Source organism: Abramis brama (assembly GCF_963993115.1).
Source record: "Abramis brama genome assembly, chromosome: 19".
Lineage (NCBI taxonomy): Eukaryota > Metazoa > Chordata > Actinopteri > Cypriniformes > Leuciscidae > Abramis > Abramis brama.
Window position 1 is genome coordinate 16,786,916 of NC_139981.1, and position 17,200 is coordinate 16,804,115.

At 36.2% G+C, this 17,200-nt stretch overlaps 1 protein-coding gene across 1 annotated transcript in view; it reads right to left on the minus strand.

Annotated features, from left to right (window-relative positions):
• Positions 1-17,200, minus strand: part of zcchc24 (zinc finger, CCHC domain containing 24) — a 37,574-nt gene that overhangs the window by 17,575 nt on the left and 2,799 nt on the right. Inside the window, exon 2 of the mRNA XM_084093696.1 lies at positions 15,371-15,571. Coding sequence (XP_083949822.1) covers positions 15,371-15,571 — 201 coding nt within the window. The remainder of the gene's footprint in view (positions 1-15,370; positions 15,572-17,200) is intronic.

Sequence of the window (17,200 nt, forward strand, 5' to 3'; positions counted from 1 at the left end):
ACAGGCAGTTTTGGCATTCCTCCTCTAATTAGGAGTGTCAGTGAGGCCACTACCCTCTGTTGCTCTCAAACTAGGTTTATGTGTTAAATCAGACATGATTTAACATTCTGGGACCTTTATTGTCAACCTCTACACTGGTATATCCTCCTAATAATATAGCAATAGACAAACTAGCTAGGAATGTATCTACACTAGGTCCAGCATTCTAAAGGTAGTTGTCTCTTATGCTGACCAAGGCTGCATTTATTTGATCAAAAACACAGTTAAAACAGTAATATTGTGGAAAAAATATTACTATTTAGGGGCTGTTTACACGACACCGCTTTCAACTAAAACGTAAAAATTGTATCTGTTTTGACCATTCATTTACACGACAACGGTGTTTTGTGTGCCTGAAAACGCAAACTTTTGAAAACGGGTTTCAAATTGCACATTTTTGAAAACTGTCTCCGTGTAAACAACAATAACGCGACTCTGTAAAAACGATGACGTCATGCACATGCGTATTACATGTTAAATTTATAGTGTTTCATCGACATCTAAAGCGTTTTTAGTCGTTTTCACGGATCCATCTGAATGGGGATCGTTTCGACAATGGTGTCGTCTGTACTCAGAAAATTCAAAGGAAAAGCTTCTCCATTTTAAGCATATCGTTGTCATGTACACGTATACCCTTAAATGAACTGTTTTCTATTTTAATATTTTAAAATGTAATTTTCAGCAGCTATTACTCCAGTCTTCAGTGTCACATTATCCTTCAAAAGAACAATTTATTTGAAATATAATTTTTTGTAACAATGTAAAACATTTTACAACTTAGTGCATCCATACTGAATAAAAGTATATATTTTTTAAAATCTTTTTTAGATTAAATAATCTGGCAATACTCTCAAAACTGTTTTCACATTATATAAATATTTTAGAAGAATCATCAATATTTACAAAAATCAATTTTGCTCTTTTATCTTTTCTGCATCTATAATTCCTCTGCTGCAGTAATATTTGCATTGTTTTACCTAAGATTAATAATCAAATTAATGAACACAAGAAACAGTTTGGGTCAGAACCATATTTCTACTCTTTCCTGGAACTGGATACGATGTAAATAATCCAATTTATCTAGAAAACAATGTTGGCTGCACCTACAACAGCATAATTTCTCACATATTGCTGCTTCAAACCGACCTGCTATTGGTAATCGAGAAGAGATCAAGAGAGATGTAAAGTAAACACTGTTCTGAGAGGGCCTGCGCAGTAAGAGCTGTTTAGTCTCTTCTCAAGGATCGTGAGCTTCATTCCAGATCATTTCTTTCTAGTTTTACAGGAAAATAAATGTGTTGTTGGCTATGTGCTGATGATGATGATCTAGTGTTTTAAATGATGCGCTTCCTTATCGCAGAGGCTTGTCAGTCAAGAGTGTAATCAAATTATAATTGACATTTTATGAACCAGAGGTTATGGGAACTGCTTTTGCTGTCAAGGACTCTTTTGTTTGATGACAAGGAGTAAAAAAACAGACATCTCGCCAAACTTTGCTGTACTTTTACAAGATATTATTGTGATGAAATACTGTCCACACAGAGCGAAGGCGATTTAGCCAGAGGAAATGGTGTTGGTCACCCTGCCAAACAACTAATGAAATATCTGATAACGATTTCCCAATAAGGATAATGATTGCTATGTGTTACAGCGTCTCATTCAGTTCTGAAAACAGTGTCCTAGCAGAATACATTTCAAAAACACGCATCATTCTCAAGATGAAACCGAATGGCTGTAATACAGGTACAGTAAGCCCTCATCCCCTAAAACAAACCAGAGCATGTTTACTTATCTTAGCAAACTAATATGAATCATATCTGAAATCGCTTTGCCTGGATTACCCTTTAATACCTTTCAAAACATTATTTTAACTGTGTTATTAATAAAAACTGAATCGGGGCTAACAGGTTCAAATTGGTGTTGTACTTGAAAAGTGTATGGGTGGGGGTCTTATTTATGAATGAGCACATTGTGTTCTTCGGTTTCTCAGGAGGAGGTTTTCTCTTGGCACGATGTGTAGATAAATGTTTTCTATGTATTCGGTTTCACTGGAAAAATGCTATGGGTTCACATTAACACTCGCTGGCATTTGCAAAATATCTCTCGCAGATAATGCTGACGTTTCAATGAATCAGTTCTGATCTGGTTCGGGACCTCTCTCTGTGTCTCTCGCCATACGTAAACTCATCAACTTAATACAGCGTGTGGTCCTTGAAAACGGATGACACATGAGATGGGAATTGTGGACTGTATCTGATGGTGTCATAGCAACAGTTTTACACAAACTAAATCTGTTTCCACAGCCAATGACACAAGACCCTCAACGTATTCCCGATAGTGATCGTGTCTTAAAAATGTCCATACAATATTTCTCAAAACTTTCACATGCAAAAGATCCTTGGTATCTGCATCGGTCAAAAACCCCATTCCCAAGGATCTCAGTGCCAGCCTGGCTAACCCTAAAGACTTGTACAGCTGCAAAATGGGATTAAGTTACCGTGGCAATGAATGACATGAGCAGGTTGATTGGCTTGTGTGTAAAAAGATCGAGGTAATGTATCTAAATGTTTCCATCTTATTTCAGAGCACATGGTTGACATAGTGAAGAGGACATATTGCACCACTGTTTTTTCATTTTCTCTTCAGCTGAAAAGAATGTTTGTTTTCGAGCACTTTGGATGTGGCTGTGCACATGTGAGGCATTTTACAGTGTGGTTTGTTGCTGTATCATCATACTATCTGTTTATCTGACTAGGCTACGATAACGGCGAGGGATTTATTGTGTAGTAAATATCCATGTAAACGCATGTCATCCCTCGGCTGAGCTCCTCTCGGCCGTGTCCAGAGGAGAGGGCTGTCTGTTATGTCTCCTGCCACAGAGATAAGCTCTATCTGTTTACATTTCAGCCTGTTTCACTGTCTTCTCTCAGATAGCCTTGCCAATTTCTCTCTCTCTCTCTCTCTCTCTCTCTCTCTCTCTCTCTCACACACACATGAGCGTTAAAACTATATATACAATCTCTAGAAAGATGTACAGTGGGGTGTACAGTAAAAGTACAGTATTTGGACACTTTTACTTGCACTGCATTAAATATTATATCAAACCAAATGGCATCTGCAAACAAATGACTCAATTTTTTGCAATAAATTCTAATCGGTTGCAGTGATTTTTAGTGGATGTGTGAAGTCAAGTTCACACAGGTGTCCTTACAAAAAAATAAGTATACTTCAAGTTTATTTTATTAAGTAAACTTTATAAGTAAAGTATACTTGTGAGTGTACTATTTCAATACTAGGGACCAAATTGGCCCAATTTTTAGTTTACAAAAGGGTCACACTTTAGTTTAGGGTTGGATTCTCACTATTAACTATGACTTTTACCTCAATAAACTCCTAATTACTGCTTATTAATAGTTAGTAAGGTAGTTGTTCAGTTTAGGTATTGGGTATAGGGTGACCACCCATCCCGCTTTGCGTTGTACCGCACAGCATTTTCACCCCCTGTCCCGCACGTTGCATATTGAGAAAATGTCCCGCATTTTCATCAGTCTGTTGGTTTTTAATTATCATATTAAGAAAACGTTTATGCGTCCTTTTTAAGAAAGCATTTTCTTTATTCTTTTTGCGGTGTAGTTTTTCACATTTAACAGTGCTTTGTGAGAAGTAGGCTACAAATACAACAGCCGTTTTTTTAAATCCTATCCAATGGTTGAAAAGAAAGGAGTAAATACAGTCACTGGTAGGTTGTGACGGCTGTCAATCAAAATGTGGAACGGTGATTCGTTCCATGTGTTCACTGTCAGAAAACAAATGGATAATTCGTTAAATTAAAATTTTAATTTAACAGAATTTACCAACTTGTTGCCAGCCGTGGTTGTTTTAATTCACATCCTTTCTAAAAAATAAGTTTTTGGTTTAATATATTCTTAATATATAAGACTGTCAATTAACTAATTTCATGTTGTTTTATATTTTATACATGTTGTTTTATATTTTATTTTATTTATGTTACATTGTGATGTAATGGTGTTTTCTGGAAGGGACTAAAGAACAGTATAAAAAGTATTTTTATCAGCTGAAAGGCAGAATACAAATGCTTTTATTAAGTTAGATAGACATTATATAACAGTTTCAGGTTATGTTTTAATGTTGGTAACATGTCCCACATTGTCCCACTCAAACTTAGTAATAGTCCCACATTTGGTTTGTTTGATGGTGGTCTGGTCACCCTAATTGGGTAGGATTAAGGGATGTAGAATATAGTCATGCAGATTATAAGTACTAATAAACAGCCAATATCCTAGTAATATGCATGCTAATAAGCAACTAGTTGGGAATTGGACCCTAAAATAAGGTGTTACCTACTTTTATGTATACTTTAAGTGTAACAGTAATAAACTTTGAGTACACAACTAGTTTACAACTACGTTTTTCATTGTACTGCAACTATACTACAAGTGATCTTACAGTATAGGTATAGTTTACTATTACTTGTAGCACATTTTTTAGTTTATGAAAGTACACTTTGAAGTATACTCTCAGTAAACTACTAGTTTAGTAGTTTATACTGCAAGTTTACTTGTAAGTTTTCTTTAAGGGAACTTAAAATCATACTTTGCACTTTAAGTATACCACTATTTTTTTTTTTTTTTTTTACAATAAATATACTTTTAACTGTACTTTAAGTAGATTTGAAGTACTTTTCTAAGTACACTACCAGTGGCGTACACAAAAATTAACATACTCAGAACTAAGAACATATCTGTTTTCTATATAAATCAATATTTTCAAACAATGTAATTTTATAAGACAGTATGTAAAACTGTAAGTATTTAATAGGCTACTCAATCAAAAGTGTAAACACAACTACAAGCCAAGTACACTTAGAATAATTATACTTTTAACTATATCTCAATCAAAAGATTGAGTACAAGTATAGGCCAAATATACTTAGACTTTTGTGTCAGTATATTTCTGAGAAGTACATGAAAAGTAGACAAAGTATAGAACTTTTAAAAGAAGTATAATAATAGCACACTTGAATAAACTTATTTTTTTGTGAGGGGTCCCAGAATAGATATAGTTCATCACATTAACAAATATTCCATTTGGTGTGATATTTTGTCAGACAATGCAAATACATTTATATATGAAGTATGCAAACATTTTTAGGGGGCCACTGGAGGACCAGGAACCAGACAGATAAAGCGTTTCAGAGAAGGACTGGAGCAGAATAGAAGGAAGATCACAGGTCAGACTGTAAAAACATTCCCATACTGCCCTTCCCCCCCTCAGTCTTTCTCCCTCTCACACCCCCACTACTTCCCTGAGCCCTTCCAGCCGCCACAGTGACTCAACACAGGCCTTCCCGCTCGCTACAAGAGCCTCTTTTGTGCCGGTCCACCACAGAATGGGTTTAACTCATTCTTACAACATCAAGAAGTCATTTCCTGCATTTAAACAAAATAAAAATAAACATTCAAACATATCTGTTCTATCACATATCTGAAAATAAAAGATCAATTTCAATAGCCTCCAAGATGATGTTTGTAATGCGTCAAGAAACGGTCAGCCACTTGAATGACCAATGATTATGATATTATGACGTCACCCCCCCCCCCCCAAAACGAACAAAAAAACGAACAAAAAAAATGTGTAAATTAAATGCTGTATTAAATGTTCCCGTTGTCATGACACTAAGCATGCATCCTGTGGTCTGTTGACTCTATACAGGAATTAACATATAACAGGACACCATCTTTGCAGTGTCTTTGCACCTACAGCTGAATAAATAGATGGAAGGAAGAAAAGTCCACTCAGAATTTAGTATGCAAATAAATGCAAGAAAAAAGACCAATTCAAAAATCAACCATTACAATGACATCATAACATCATCATTATGATCATCAATGCTGACCATGTTAATGTAAGCTAATAGGAGATTTTTAAAACTTTAATCTAAATTAATAAATACAATTTATAATCCTCCAAGAAATGTGTTGTGAAGAAGAAGAAAAAGAAGAAGAAAAAAGAGGAAGAAGAAGAGGAAGAAGGAGGAGTAATATTAATACAGTGGTGGTCTTGCAAGCACTGTAATAAAAAACAACAGTTTCAAGTAAGGATTATTTGGCTCTAAAGACTTAAAACAGCTTTCGGGTACCTTGCATGAACAATTCAGTGTCAAATCAGTTCTGTCCAATGAATTGTCAGGATGAAGAATGATATCTTTCCATGTTACAGGCTTAAATTATATAAAGACAATGAAAGCAGATACTTTTTGTTTATTGCTTGTAAATGTGTATATATAATTCTGAGTTAGAAAGTAGTAGATCAAGAATCTGAATCAGATCGGATTGTGAGGTGCCTAAATATTCCCACCCCAAACACAGCTGTTTTCCCTGATCCTCCATAATAACAAACAGACTCTTCTGCTAGTAGAAGATCTGTCCAACAGGAGATTGCCTGTACTGTGATTAAAAAGGAAAAAAAGATCTGTGGTCCCCACTTGTGCTGTAGTCAGCATCCCCACTGGGTGAACAATACGAGCTGACTTCCTGACCCCTTCGTCTGGGGATCCTAAAAACAAACAATGGGACCCTTAATTAACATCGGCCATTCCCAGCACTAGGCCCTTCCTGATGGTCCCGATTCAGACCTGAACACAAAGCTTGCTGTGTTATTCCTCTGACACCATCTACTGTGCTCGTGAGCCCTGCTTCTCAGTATGAACGCTGCCAGTTAGGCCTCAGTAATATTCATTTTAAACAGAAGAGAGAGAGAGAGCCATCGACCCTTTCACATCCTGAGGTCAAAATATGAGCGATGGCATTCAGTCTGGAATCTAGTGACACTGGTGAGAGGGATGGATCAGTCAGGGCTATCTGTTTATGATACCAGATGAGCACATGGTTGTACATTATCTGTTCTCCTAAGCTGGGCAGGATGTGTTTCCATGTTAGATAAGGACAAACAAATGGTCATTTCGCTGAAGTTATTAGGTTGGTACAATGTAATCAAAGGAACTTGTAGATCGTTCATAGTCTTGTAACAACAAACAACCTCTTGGTAACAATACCAATGACCTTGTGCAGGTTTATGGTGGCATTGTCTATGGTTTAAAAGCTGGTGGCACACAAGAGTGACTTTGAACAATAATTCAGAAGGTGACTTCCTGTGACTAACCATTGGACAAATCCTAAATGCTCACATCAATTTAAAGGGATAGCTCACCCAAAATGACTTTCTTTCTTCTGCAGAACACACAAGAATATATTTTGAAGAATGCCGTTAAAACAGTTTTGGTTACCTTTGACTTCCATTGTATAGGCAAAAAAATACTGAGGTGTTTCTCAGACTATATTATTTTATGTTCCACAGAATAAATAAAAAATTATTTACAGGTTTGGAATGACATCAGGGTGAGTACATTTTGTATTCATTTTTGGGTGAACTATGCCTTTAAGAAATCAGGCTGGTCTCAAAGAGAAAAAGCCCAGAGAACCAAACACAACTAAAAACAGTGGAAAATCTCCAAATCATAACCAAAAGCCCACAAATCAAAGTTTATCATGTCCTTTTTTACCAGTAGATTGTATAACATTAGCATTGACATCCTCTGCTTATATTTGTTTTCTTTCATTAACTTTTGGTCTCACAAGACCAGACATGACCACAACCTCTCACTGAGAAATTATTGAAGGATTTACATTTATGAAGGATTCTGGACAAATTAAAATTAATGAAAAGATAATTACGATGGATTTATTAAATAATTACACTCAAAACTCAAAACAAGGCTGAACGTCTTAGTCTCTTCATCCAAGCAATATACCCCGTCTGCACAAAGTAGGAATCGCTGTGATTGTTTTGAGGGTGTTTTTAAGACTGTCGCCATTGTGCCCTTTAATTTGTCCTCATCAATCTCTCCAACAAAAGCCTGTTTAAAAACAAACAAAAACAGAACAACTCTGAAGCAGAACAGCAGTCACATTTGTGGCTTTCTCATTTCTAAATATGACAACAGATCACAACTCTCACTTGAAGAGATGTTATCATTATCCGCCTCTGATTGTTGACATAGAAGTCTCATGCAAAGGGACATCTACAGGGCAGAAAGAGGGAGGCGCTTTTAATGTCATATCAGCAAAAGTCAGAGGAAGAGTGTTATTCTCTGTGTACAGAACACAAAGCAGCTGGCAGGAAACCCGCTTTTCATATTCTTTTAACTTTGATTTCCGTTTTGAGGAAGTGTGCTAAGTGTGCTCTCCCTGGTGCTGGCCTTCATCAGCTGACTGTTTCCAATTCCTGACAAGGACTTCTCTAATGGTACCGGCAGTGAAACTTGCTTTATTAAGATATATATAAATATATATATAAAAGAGGCACTCTGTTCCACACCCAATCACAGCCTATTGCACTTCTTATAAGTGCACTTACATTTATAACTATAATTTATAAACATACCCTACTGTCCAAAAGTTTGGGGGCAGTAAGATTTTTTAGAAGTCTCTTATACTCAGCAAAGATGCATTTATTACATCAACAATACATAAAATAAAAACAATAATATTGCAATATTACTATTTTCTATTAATATATTTTAAAATCTGATTTAAAATTTAAAATCCCTGTGATGGCAAAGCTGAATTTTCAGCATCATTACTCTAGCCGTCAGTGTCACATGATCCTTCAAAAATCATTCTAATATGCTGATTTGATGCTCAAGAATTTTTTTAATGATTATTTTTGGTGCTTAATTGTGGAAACCGTGATACAAAAAGAAAGTCCAAAAGAATAGCATTTATTTGAAATAGAAATATTTTGCAACATTATAAATGCCTTTACCGTCCTTGCTGAAAAATACTGTTACTTTAAAATAAACTTTTTATGACCCCACATTTTTGAACAGTAAAGTAATTAAATTGACCTACTTTAAAAGTAATTATATTAATAGTCAGTATCAAATCAGATGAATCATTGCAGTTCAAAATGGCTTTTTTTACTATTGTAAATAATTATGTTGTGCATAAAAACACATGTTTTGGACCATGCATGCGAGCGCTAACTATGCATTGCAACATCAGACTGGTTGTTTCCCAGGACAGCAGATTGACAGGCTGTGAGAAACACTGAGCAGCTGGTCTGGACAAACATGGATGCAAACAGAGTTATGAAGCAACATCACACTCAAATTCATTTACTTAGTGCAGTTTGTGTACAATAACATACATTTCTGTAGAACAACTTTGGAGCTGGGTTTATTTATAATAAATGCCAGTAAACTCAGTTAATGTCAACTATACTTTCTTTTTTCAGCAGAAATATATGATCCCTGTCTGATGCAAACACAGAATCTAAATAACACATGTAGAAAATTCACACGCTATTGGGACAAACTGTTTTTCAACAGTGCAGTAAAGAGATTGTTTTTATGAAAGGCACTAAATTCCAAATAAAACTCTTACAAGTCGAAAGTTAATGGTTTCAATAAATATAAATACTTATTACTGACAGTCAGTTTCAGTTGGATTTCAAAACTGAAAAGACTTAAAAAGAATGACTATAAAGACATTTTTTAAGCAGTTTCACATCATAATACAACATTTCCAGCAATGTTTGACGGCATGTTTTTGTTCAGAAGGGAACTGACTCTTAATTCTCTCTTGATTTAAACAACTGCCTGAAATTTATCCTGAAAACAGATAAAGTTAATATATAGTGTACAACAAAATGCACACTTTGAGTCAGCAGAGGCCATATATCTGACCAAGAGTCCTGTGATTTATGCCACGTCAATGAATATATGTGGCTTTTGAAACAATCATTAAAGATTTTCTAGCACTCTCAGGGCAACAGAACTGTCAAATGACCAAGTACGCACTATATATTACAAAGCATTTTAACTATACATATTCACACCTCATTACTTGGGCCTGATAGTTTCTGATTGAAAATGAACTTGCTTATGTACGTGGTTATTTGTTTCTATCAAGAAGCAGGAAATGCATTGTCATTTTGACTCCCTATTAGAAGCATGTTTATGTAATTATCTCAGCAAGAGACTGAGGAGAAGGTGACTGTCTCCTAAGAGCTCAGTGATTGCCTCTTACATCAGAGTGTTTTCCTTTCACAGGCGGGAGCAGTTGTAATGGAAGTTTGTCTCAAACAAAGGTTTCTTGTCAAACGAAATTACACAACCCCAGTCTAATGTTTACAATTTCACTATCTTACATAATGATAACAGCAACAACAAATCATAAAAGCTTTATCGCTCTGACCAACGGCAGACAAACTGCTCTGTGAAATAAACATGCAAGTTCAAAAAGGTGTTCGCTTTGGTAGTAATGAAAGTTGTCAAACTGTGAAGTGCTAAGGTGGATTTCACTCATGCTGATGATAATGGGGCCCCATTTGTTCAAAATAGCCTCTAAAGTGTTGAATCTGCCACCTTTAATCAATGGACTTAAGTGACACCCGAAACATCCTGGAGGAACTAAACCATGCAAAATAAGGACAACATATGCGTTATGTTGAAAACAAAAAAGACGTGAATGAAAGTTGCATCACAAACAGCAAATTTCCTGATTCGTTTAAAAAAATTACTGGAACCATATAGTAAAAAATAACTATACTGTAACTAACTATACTGACCTCCAGTATTAAAATAAAATTAAATATGTAAAAAGCGATCAGTTGACTTAACTTAAAAAAGCAAGGAAACCCGTTGCCTTAAAATTATTAAGTAAATAAACTTCATATGTAACTGAAAAAATTAAGTTATGTGGAATTGTCAAGTTCACATAACAAAAAAATTTCGATTACGCATGAAGTTTATTTACTTAATAATTTAACTCACTTTTTTTTAAGTAACTGATCACTTTTTACACTGAAACTGGCTTCAAACTGTAAAAAGCTGCTCAAAAACAGAACATCAGGACACTGGAGGAAGACGAAACAGGCTATATATATACACACACATTCCAGTGCCATGATTACGATTTGAACAAGAGATGTATTATGTCAAAAGAATAATGAGAGTGCTGTATGAAACCAATGGCATTCATGTGTTTTTGATTAACATAAAAGAATCTACAATTTTCCCATCAAAGGATATGAAGACATCAGACCCTAGCTGAGTATAATCTACTGTATCTGGCTCCTCGCTGAAATTCTTACAAATATACTATGCAGTGTAAATATTGTCAACAAAATTACTGACAAAAATTTTCATTAACAAACTGTGCTTTTTATTTTCTAAAAGATAATGAAGACAAGATGAAAAGTGCACATCCTGAACAACTTAAATCTTACGTCTTTTGCAGCGTCCCGCGCATGACACGCTGTTCTAAAAACGCAACGCTCAAATTAAAATTAGTTCAACTTTTAAAAAATGCATCTCGAGACGTTGCATTTTTTCCCCATTCCACTGCCCGTGTCTCGCGTTTTTCAAAGCAAAAATGCGTTCTGTGTGAAAGAGCCCCACTATTTTTTAATTGTTTCAAATAATCGACTACAGTAATAGTAAATAATGATTGCCCTGATACGGCTGCGTAAGCTGAAGCTGATCAGTGAATGAACACCGGTAAAGTGTTCGCACCCTATACTAATGAGATTAATCACATACATACACAACATAAACTAAATATATTACATCAAATGTATTACATCAAAACATATTACAACAAACGCACAAGTCAACGTGAACTAGACTACACGCTAGTCAGAATGTGTTAGTCACGTTGTGATTACACCCTTTCCACAACAAGGCACTTAAAATGGACGATGAACAACTAAAACAAAGAATTCACAATATTAGAGCACTTTTTGTTATTTAGCAGCTCAGGTTAAGCTTTTTTTGTTAAATGTGTGATACGTTTAAGTCAGTATTTCAAATGTTTTTTTAACATATGCTTTAATTTAGCATTTTTCAGCAACTAAAATGTTATTTTCATCGACTAAAGATGTTAATTTTGTGTAAAACTGGCTGAAAATAAATATTGATTACATTTGGAATATACTTATTGAAAAAAACTATAATAGTTGGTTCTGTATGATTATAAAATGTTTTCTAGCATGGATTGAGTAAACAAAACAAAACATCCAGCATCTCGTGTGTTGCACACTAACACAACACATCAAGCAGGGAAAATGTAAGTAGAAGACAGAAACATGATTGTTACCCTGTAGTAATTTCTCATACAACAAAAGGCATTCTTTTCTGCACCCTGTACCATGTTTCGGCGATTTCCTAACAAGACTCACATTGATCGTTTCAGGGTGGGAGTCAGAATACTTACTGTGAATGACATCCACTGTCACTATGAGACTGTGACACAAAAAAGGGCATTGGCAATAGGGATGCATTACAGAGGACATGACTCACGAGCTGAGCTTACATGCAGGGACTCTTACGGTTTTGCAAGCCGCATTCCAGCGCACACATTTTCCATGAGGAAATCCCACTGCACCTCTGTATGCAGGGCAGATTGACCCTCATCGACTGAAACAATCATATTCGACTGGCATAGCATAAACAAGAGTTGGGCCACGGCTTTTTGAGGTCACATGAATTCTGGGTAACAAATGACGGAGCAAAAACGTTCCCAATTAGTCGAACTTGTTTACATAACTCTCACTAGCTGGCCCTGGGCAGAGCAGAGTTGGTCAAACAGCCGCCTGCTCAATGGTGTTCTTTTCTAACTAGTGCTCCCTGTAGAGCTCTGCTAAGGCCAGAACCACTTCCCTTAGGTGACACATGTGAGTCTGAACCGCACACACCAGAAGACATAACCAACACGCTTCCTGCCCCCACGTTCTGCTCCAACCGAGCCATGACATTCCCTAATTCCTATCTGGCCGGGATGGCTGTGTTTTGATACTCTGGCCCTGCTCTGACTGGGGAGCTTGGCCCACTATATCTCATCTGCTGGGAAACAAACGGAGACCTAGACAGTGCACTGGGAGAACGCACGAGAATGTGATTCTCAGCGCTGGCTTTAGATCACAGGTCCCGCTGTGCCCTGTGAAGTCAAATCCTCAGTGTTTGTGTTGGCAGGGAGTATGTAGTCCTCTGGACAGGACAAACCCTTAGTGGGGACCAGCTTACCCTGGAATTCATTTCCTTTGAGAAAAGATCAAATTCACCATGTTCATCATTTTTCAACTGTCCTTTCTGGCGTGAATCGAGGGAGAATCATTGCCTCTGGATGGGTAAATACGTGGATGCGCCGTATGACAAATGGAAAGTAAATCACAGAAAGTGAGACTCCAGGGGGAGGTAAAATGCATTAGTGTTGACTTGAGTAGGTGTGGACACTATCGTGGGACTGGACTTTTCTAGTGTTTCCACTGACATTCACACAAGCAGCTGAAATTTAAAACACGACAGTTCTGAAGGTGATTTACAGACCCGTCTCAGGCTAGTTTTATAGCCTGCTGTGATTTGTTCTAATAAAACTTAACATTTGTTCTTTTAGTATTTGTTTTCCTAAGCTGTTTAGCTTAACCATTGTGTACAATTCTTTAGAACAGGGATTTTTAAGCTTTAAAAGCGGGGTTGTAGAAAAATTATTTCATAATTTTTATTATGTATTTTAGGGCTGTCAAAGTTAAGTGTAACCCTGCTCTGGAACACCACGCAATATAAATTGAATTGAATTAAAAATATCTATTTGCAGGTTTAAACATCTAGCATTACTCTAATAGTGTATAGAAAACATATCCACATAATAACTGTCAAAATTGTCAAGATAATATTTTAATAATTTGCTTCAGCTTCAATTATTTCATTTTGCAAACATCATGTTGGTAATCAACATCTTCTTTTTTTACACACAGTATAAATAAGTCTGTTATACATGAAAAGATTTGTATTTCATGTATAAAGGGCATTATATGTGCACAGTTTGTATATTTTAGGGAGCGGAATCCTCATATTTTGGGGTCCTTAGCATTAGATGTTTGAAATAGTTAACTTATTGGCAATAACAATTATATCACAGTCAACATAACATGACCATGACTGCTATGTTTTTGTAAATGAATCCACGATTACATCATAACACTGACACAACTACGGTTCAATCTGTTATAAACCTAATTGCACATGAGCAACATTTTCCATCACCAGTCAGGGACAGCAAACACCCTTATAAAAACAAACATCAGTGTATTTCAGTGCACAGTGTCAGAGGAAAAGTCTGTAAATTACCTGAGCCGAGCTCAAAGAAGTGGAGATATTTTATCATGATAGGACTTTTAGCAGTCTGCAGGGAACTCTCATCATCTTTCATAAAGGGAGGTTTTGCCACTTTAATCCCACATCTGGTCTGCATTACCATTCCATGCAGCTCTGACTTGAGTCTGGGGCTCAGGGCCTGAACAAGAACCTCACCCTGTCTCTGTGTCCAAAGACTATAAAACACTAATGGCTTGAAATTAAAGATGACACTGTCTCCTTTACAAACACTTGCATTTTATCTTTGTTTCTGGAACGTTTGCAAGTTTAACTATTTTTTATTCATGAAATCAGTGTTGGAATGAAGAAAAGGAAAGATAAGACAAGGAAAAAAACTCCAGTTCTCTGATATGCCTTCAAACAGTGCTCTACATTTAAAACTACTCATTTGTGTTTAAAAAGTGAAACTAAAATAGGAGCATGGATTTTTTTTTCCCCTTGTCCTGAGGGTAAACATCGCTCTGAGAATGCTCTTGCAATAGTCGAAACAGGACAATTAAAGGTCAGGGAGTGGTTTCTCATGATTTCCCATAGATTTCCTAGTAAAACTGTGGATTTAAGCACATTTAAATCATAAACTTTTCCCCTGTTTATCTTGAGGGCAAAACATTCTCACTCCGGCATCTCCAAATTTTGCAGTATTTCTTGTCTCACTGAGTCCATTCATACCACATTAACTTGAACACAAATATGTTGCCTTGTAAACATATTCTCATGAATCTATACATAACCACTGCTTTATGAAGTTTTAAGTTACATTTCCAAGAACAACAACGGCTAATATCAGCTGCAAAAAGGGGCTAAGAAAAGTATCTGAAAATGATTGCACGCATCATTTCTTGCAGAACACATTTTATGTGTGATATCCCTGATTATCATTTTTTGTTATTATCGACTGATGTCACTGTTGGATGCGAGAAAGAAAATCAGATGATTTCCATATTTGAAAAAAGCATTTCTCAGTGGCCTCGTGTTACCTCTCAACGCTCAGCACACTAGCTCTCTGAATTAACTAGATACGCATGACTAAAAAGACAGAGAGATGCCTGTTTGACAAGTAGGCCAATGAGGCAACATGTGTCTCTGGCTGCTTACCTGAGGGCAGTCTTTGATATAGTGTCCCTTGTTGAAGCAGAGATGGCACAGGTAGTTTGGTGGAGGTCTCTTGCTGGGCTTGCGTGGCTCAGAGGACAGGGAGAGGTCGGAGAAGTGGTCCGTTAGAGAGTTCAGCCCATCCACTATGTTGTTAAGAGAGCCGTACGGGGACACGCTTTTGTATAAACCATTATTCAGGGCCTGCAGAACATAACAGGACATCCACAATCCAAAAATTAGTTATCCCAATATGAACACAGAAGCAAAAAAAGAAAGAAACAATATACTTCACCCAAAAATGTAAATTCGGTCATTAATTACTCACCCTCATATCGTTCCAAACCCGTACATCTTCGGAACACAAATGAAATCTGAGAGCTTTCTGTCCCTTATCAGCAACACAACTACCACTTTCAAGCCCCAGAAAGGTAGTAAAGACATCATTAAAGTAATCCATGTGACTCGAGTACTTTGTTTGTGCAAAAAAAACAAACAATTTATTAGGCTATTAATTTATTATTTAAAAAACATTAATCTCCAATGTGCATTCACGCAACAACGTCAGCTCTCATGTCAACACAACACGAATGTGTCGTGGTGCTGTCGTGAATGCACGTTTAAAATAATATTTTGTGAATAATGTAAATTATGTTTTTTTTGCTCAAACAAAGCACTCGTGTCGCTTAATAAAATTGAGGTTAAACCACTGGAGTCACATGGATTACTTTAATGATGTCTTTACTACCTTTCTGGGGCTTGAAAGTGGTAGTTGCGTATACCGTCAATGGAGGGAAAGAAAGCTCTCTGATTTCATTAAAAATATTAATTTGTGTTCAGAAGATGAACAAAGGCCTTTCGGGTATGGAACGATATGAGGATGAGTCATTTTTGGGTGAACTAACCCTTTAATAATATGCTGCTCTCAATTAAATCCATCCTATAGGCTAAAGCAAAAATTAAAATATGATTTTATAATCAAAAACAATGTCCTCAGTGATGTGGAACTCTATTAGGCATATTAACTAATTAATGAGATTCCTAATTCAGAATCAGTTCCTAAATTGAGGCGGCATAATCCACTAAAGTCAGTGATAAGTACATCAGTCTAAGATTTGCAAATCAGATTGCTATATAACCACTGAGAGATAGTCAAACACACGCTACTGAAACAAATGTTTGGATGGGAAGATGTTGCTTGAGTGATGTCTTCCTCTGGTTACGGTTTGGAAGGTTATGTTATTGTTGAAGTCTCATGTTGGACAGTCCTGAAACTTTACGTGGCAAGTCCAGATAACTGTCATCTATTTCTCAGCAAGCCAGGACAATAAACAATTTTTGCATATATCTCTCAGACTAGTCTCTTTTCATCAGGTAGAGCAGCTCTGGATACAACAAATATGCCTTATTAGATTTTTTTATTTATATAGCTGTACATGTGGCAATAATTTTCCATTGTGGCCGGTCAAATCCACTGCATATAAATTTTTTGTGAGAAATCCATGAGAAACATGCAGGCCAATTCCTCCTAAATTTTAAACTTTATTCTGAGCGTGTCTTGCAAAAGGCTAGGAGTTACAAGAAATTGGAAATATTTAGACGTGTTTATGTTCAAAATAAATTGGGCAATAAAAAGCTGTGTCATGACAAATAAGCATCCAGCTGCACTGTTATTTTGTCTGAGTTATGACCAACAGACAGTAAACATCAACAAGAAATTCTGAAAATGCAAATGAAATGTATGGAGTTCTCTGTAAACATTAAACTAAACTGCACAGCCATGTTTTAAATGTCAACAACCAATTTTAAACGTCATGGAAACACAATAATTAC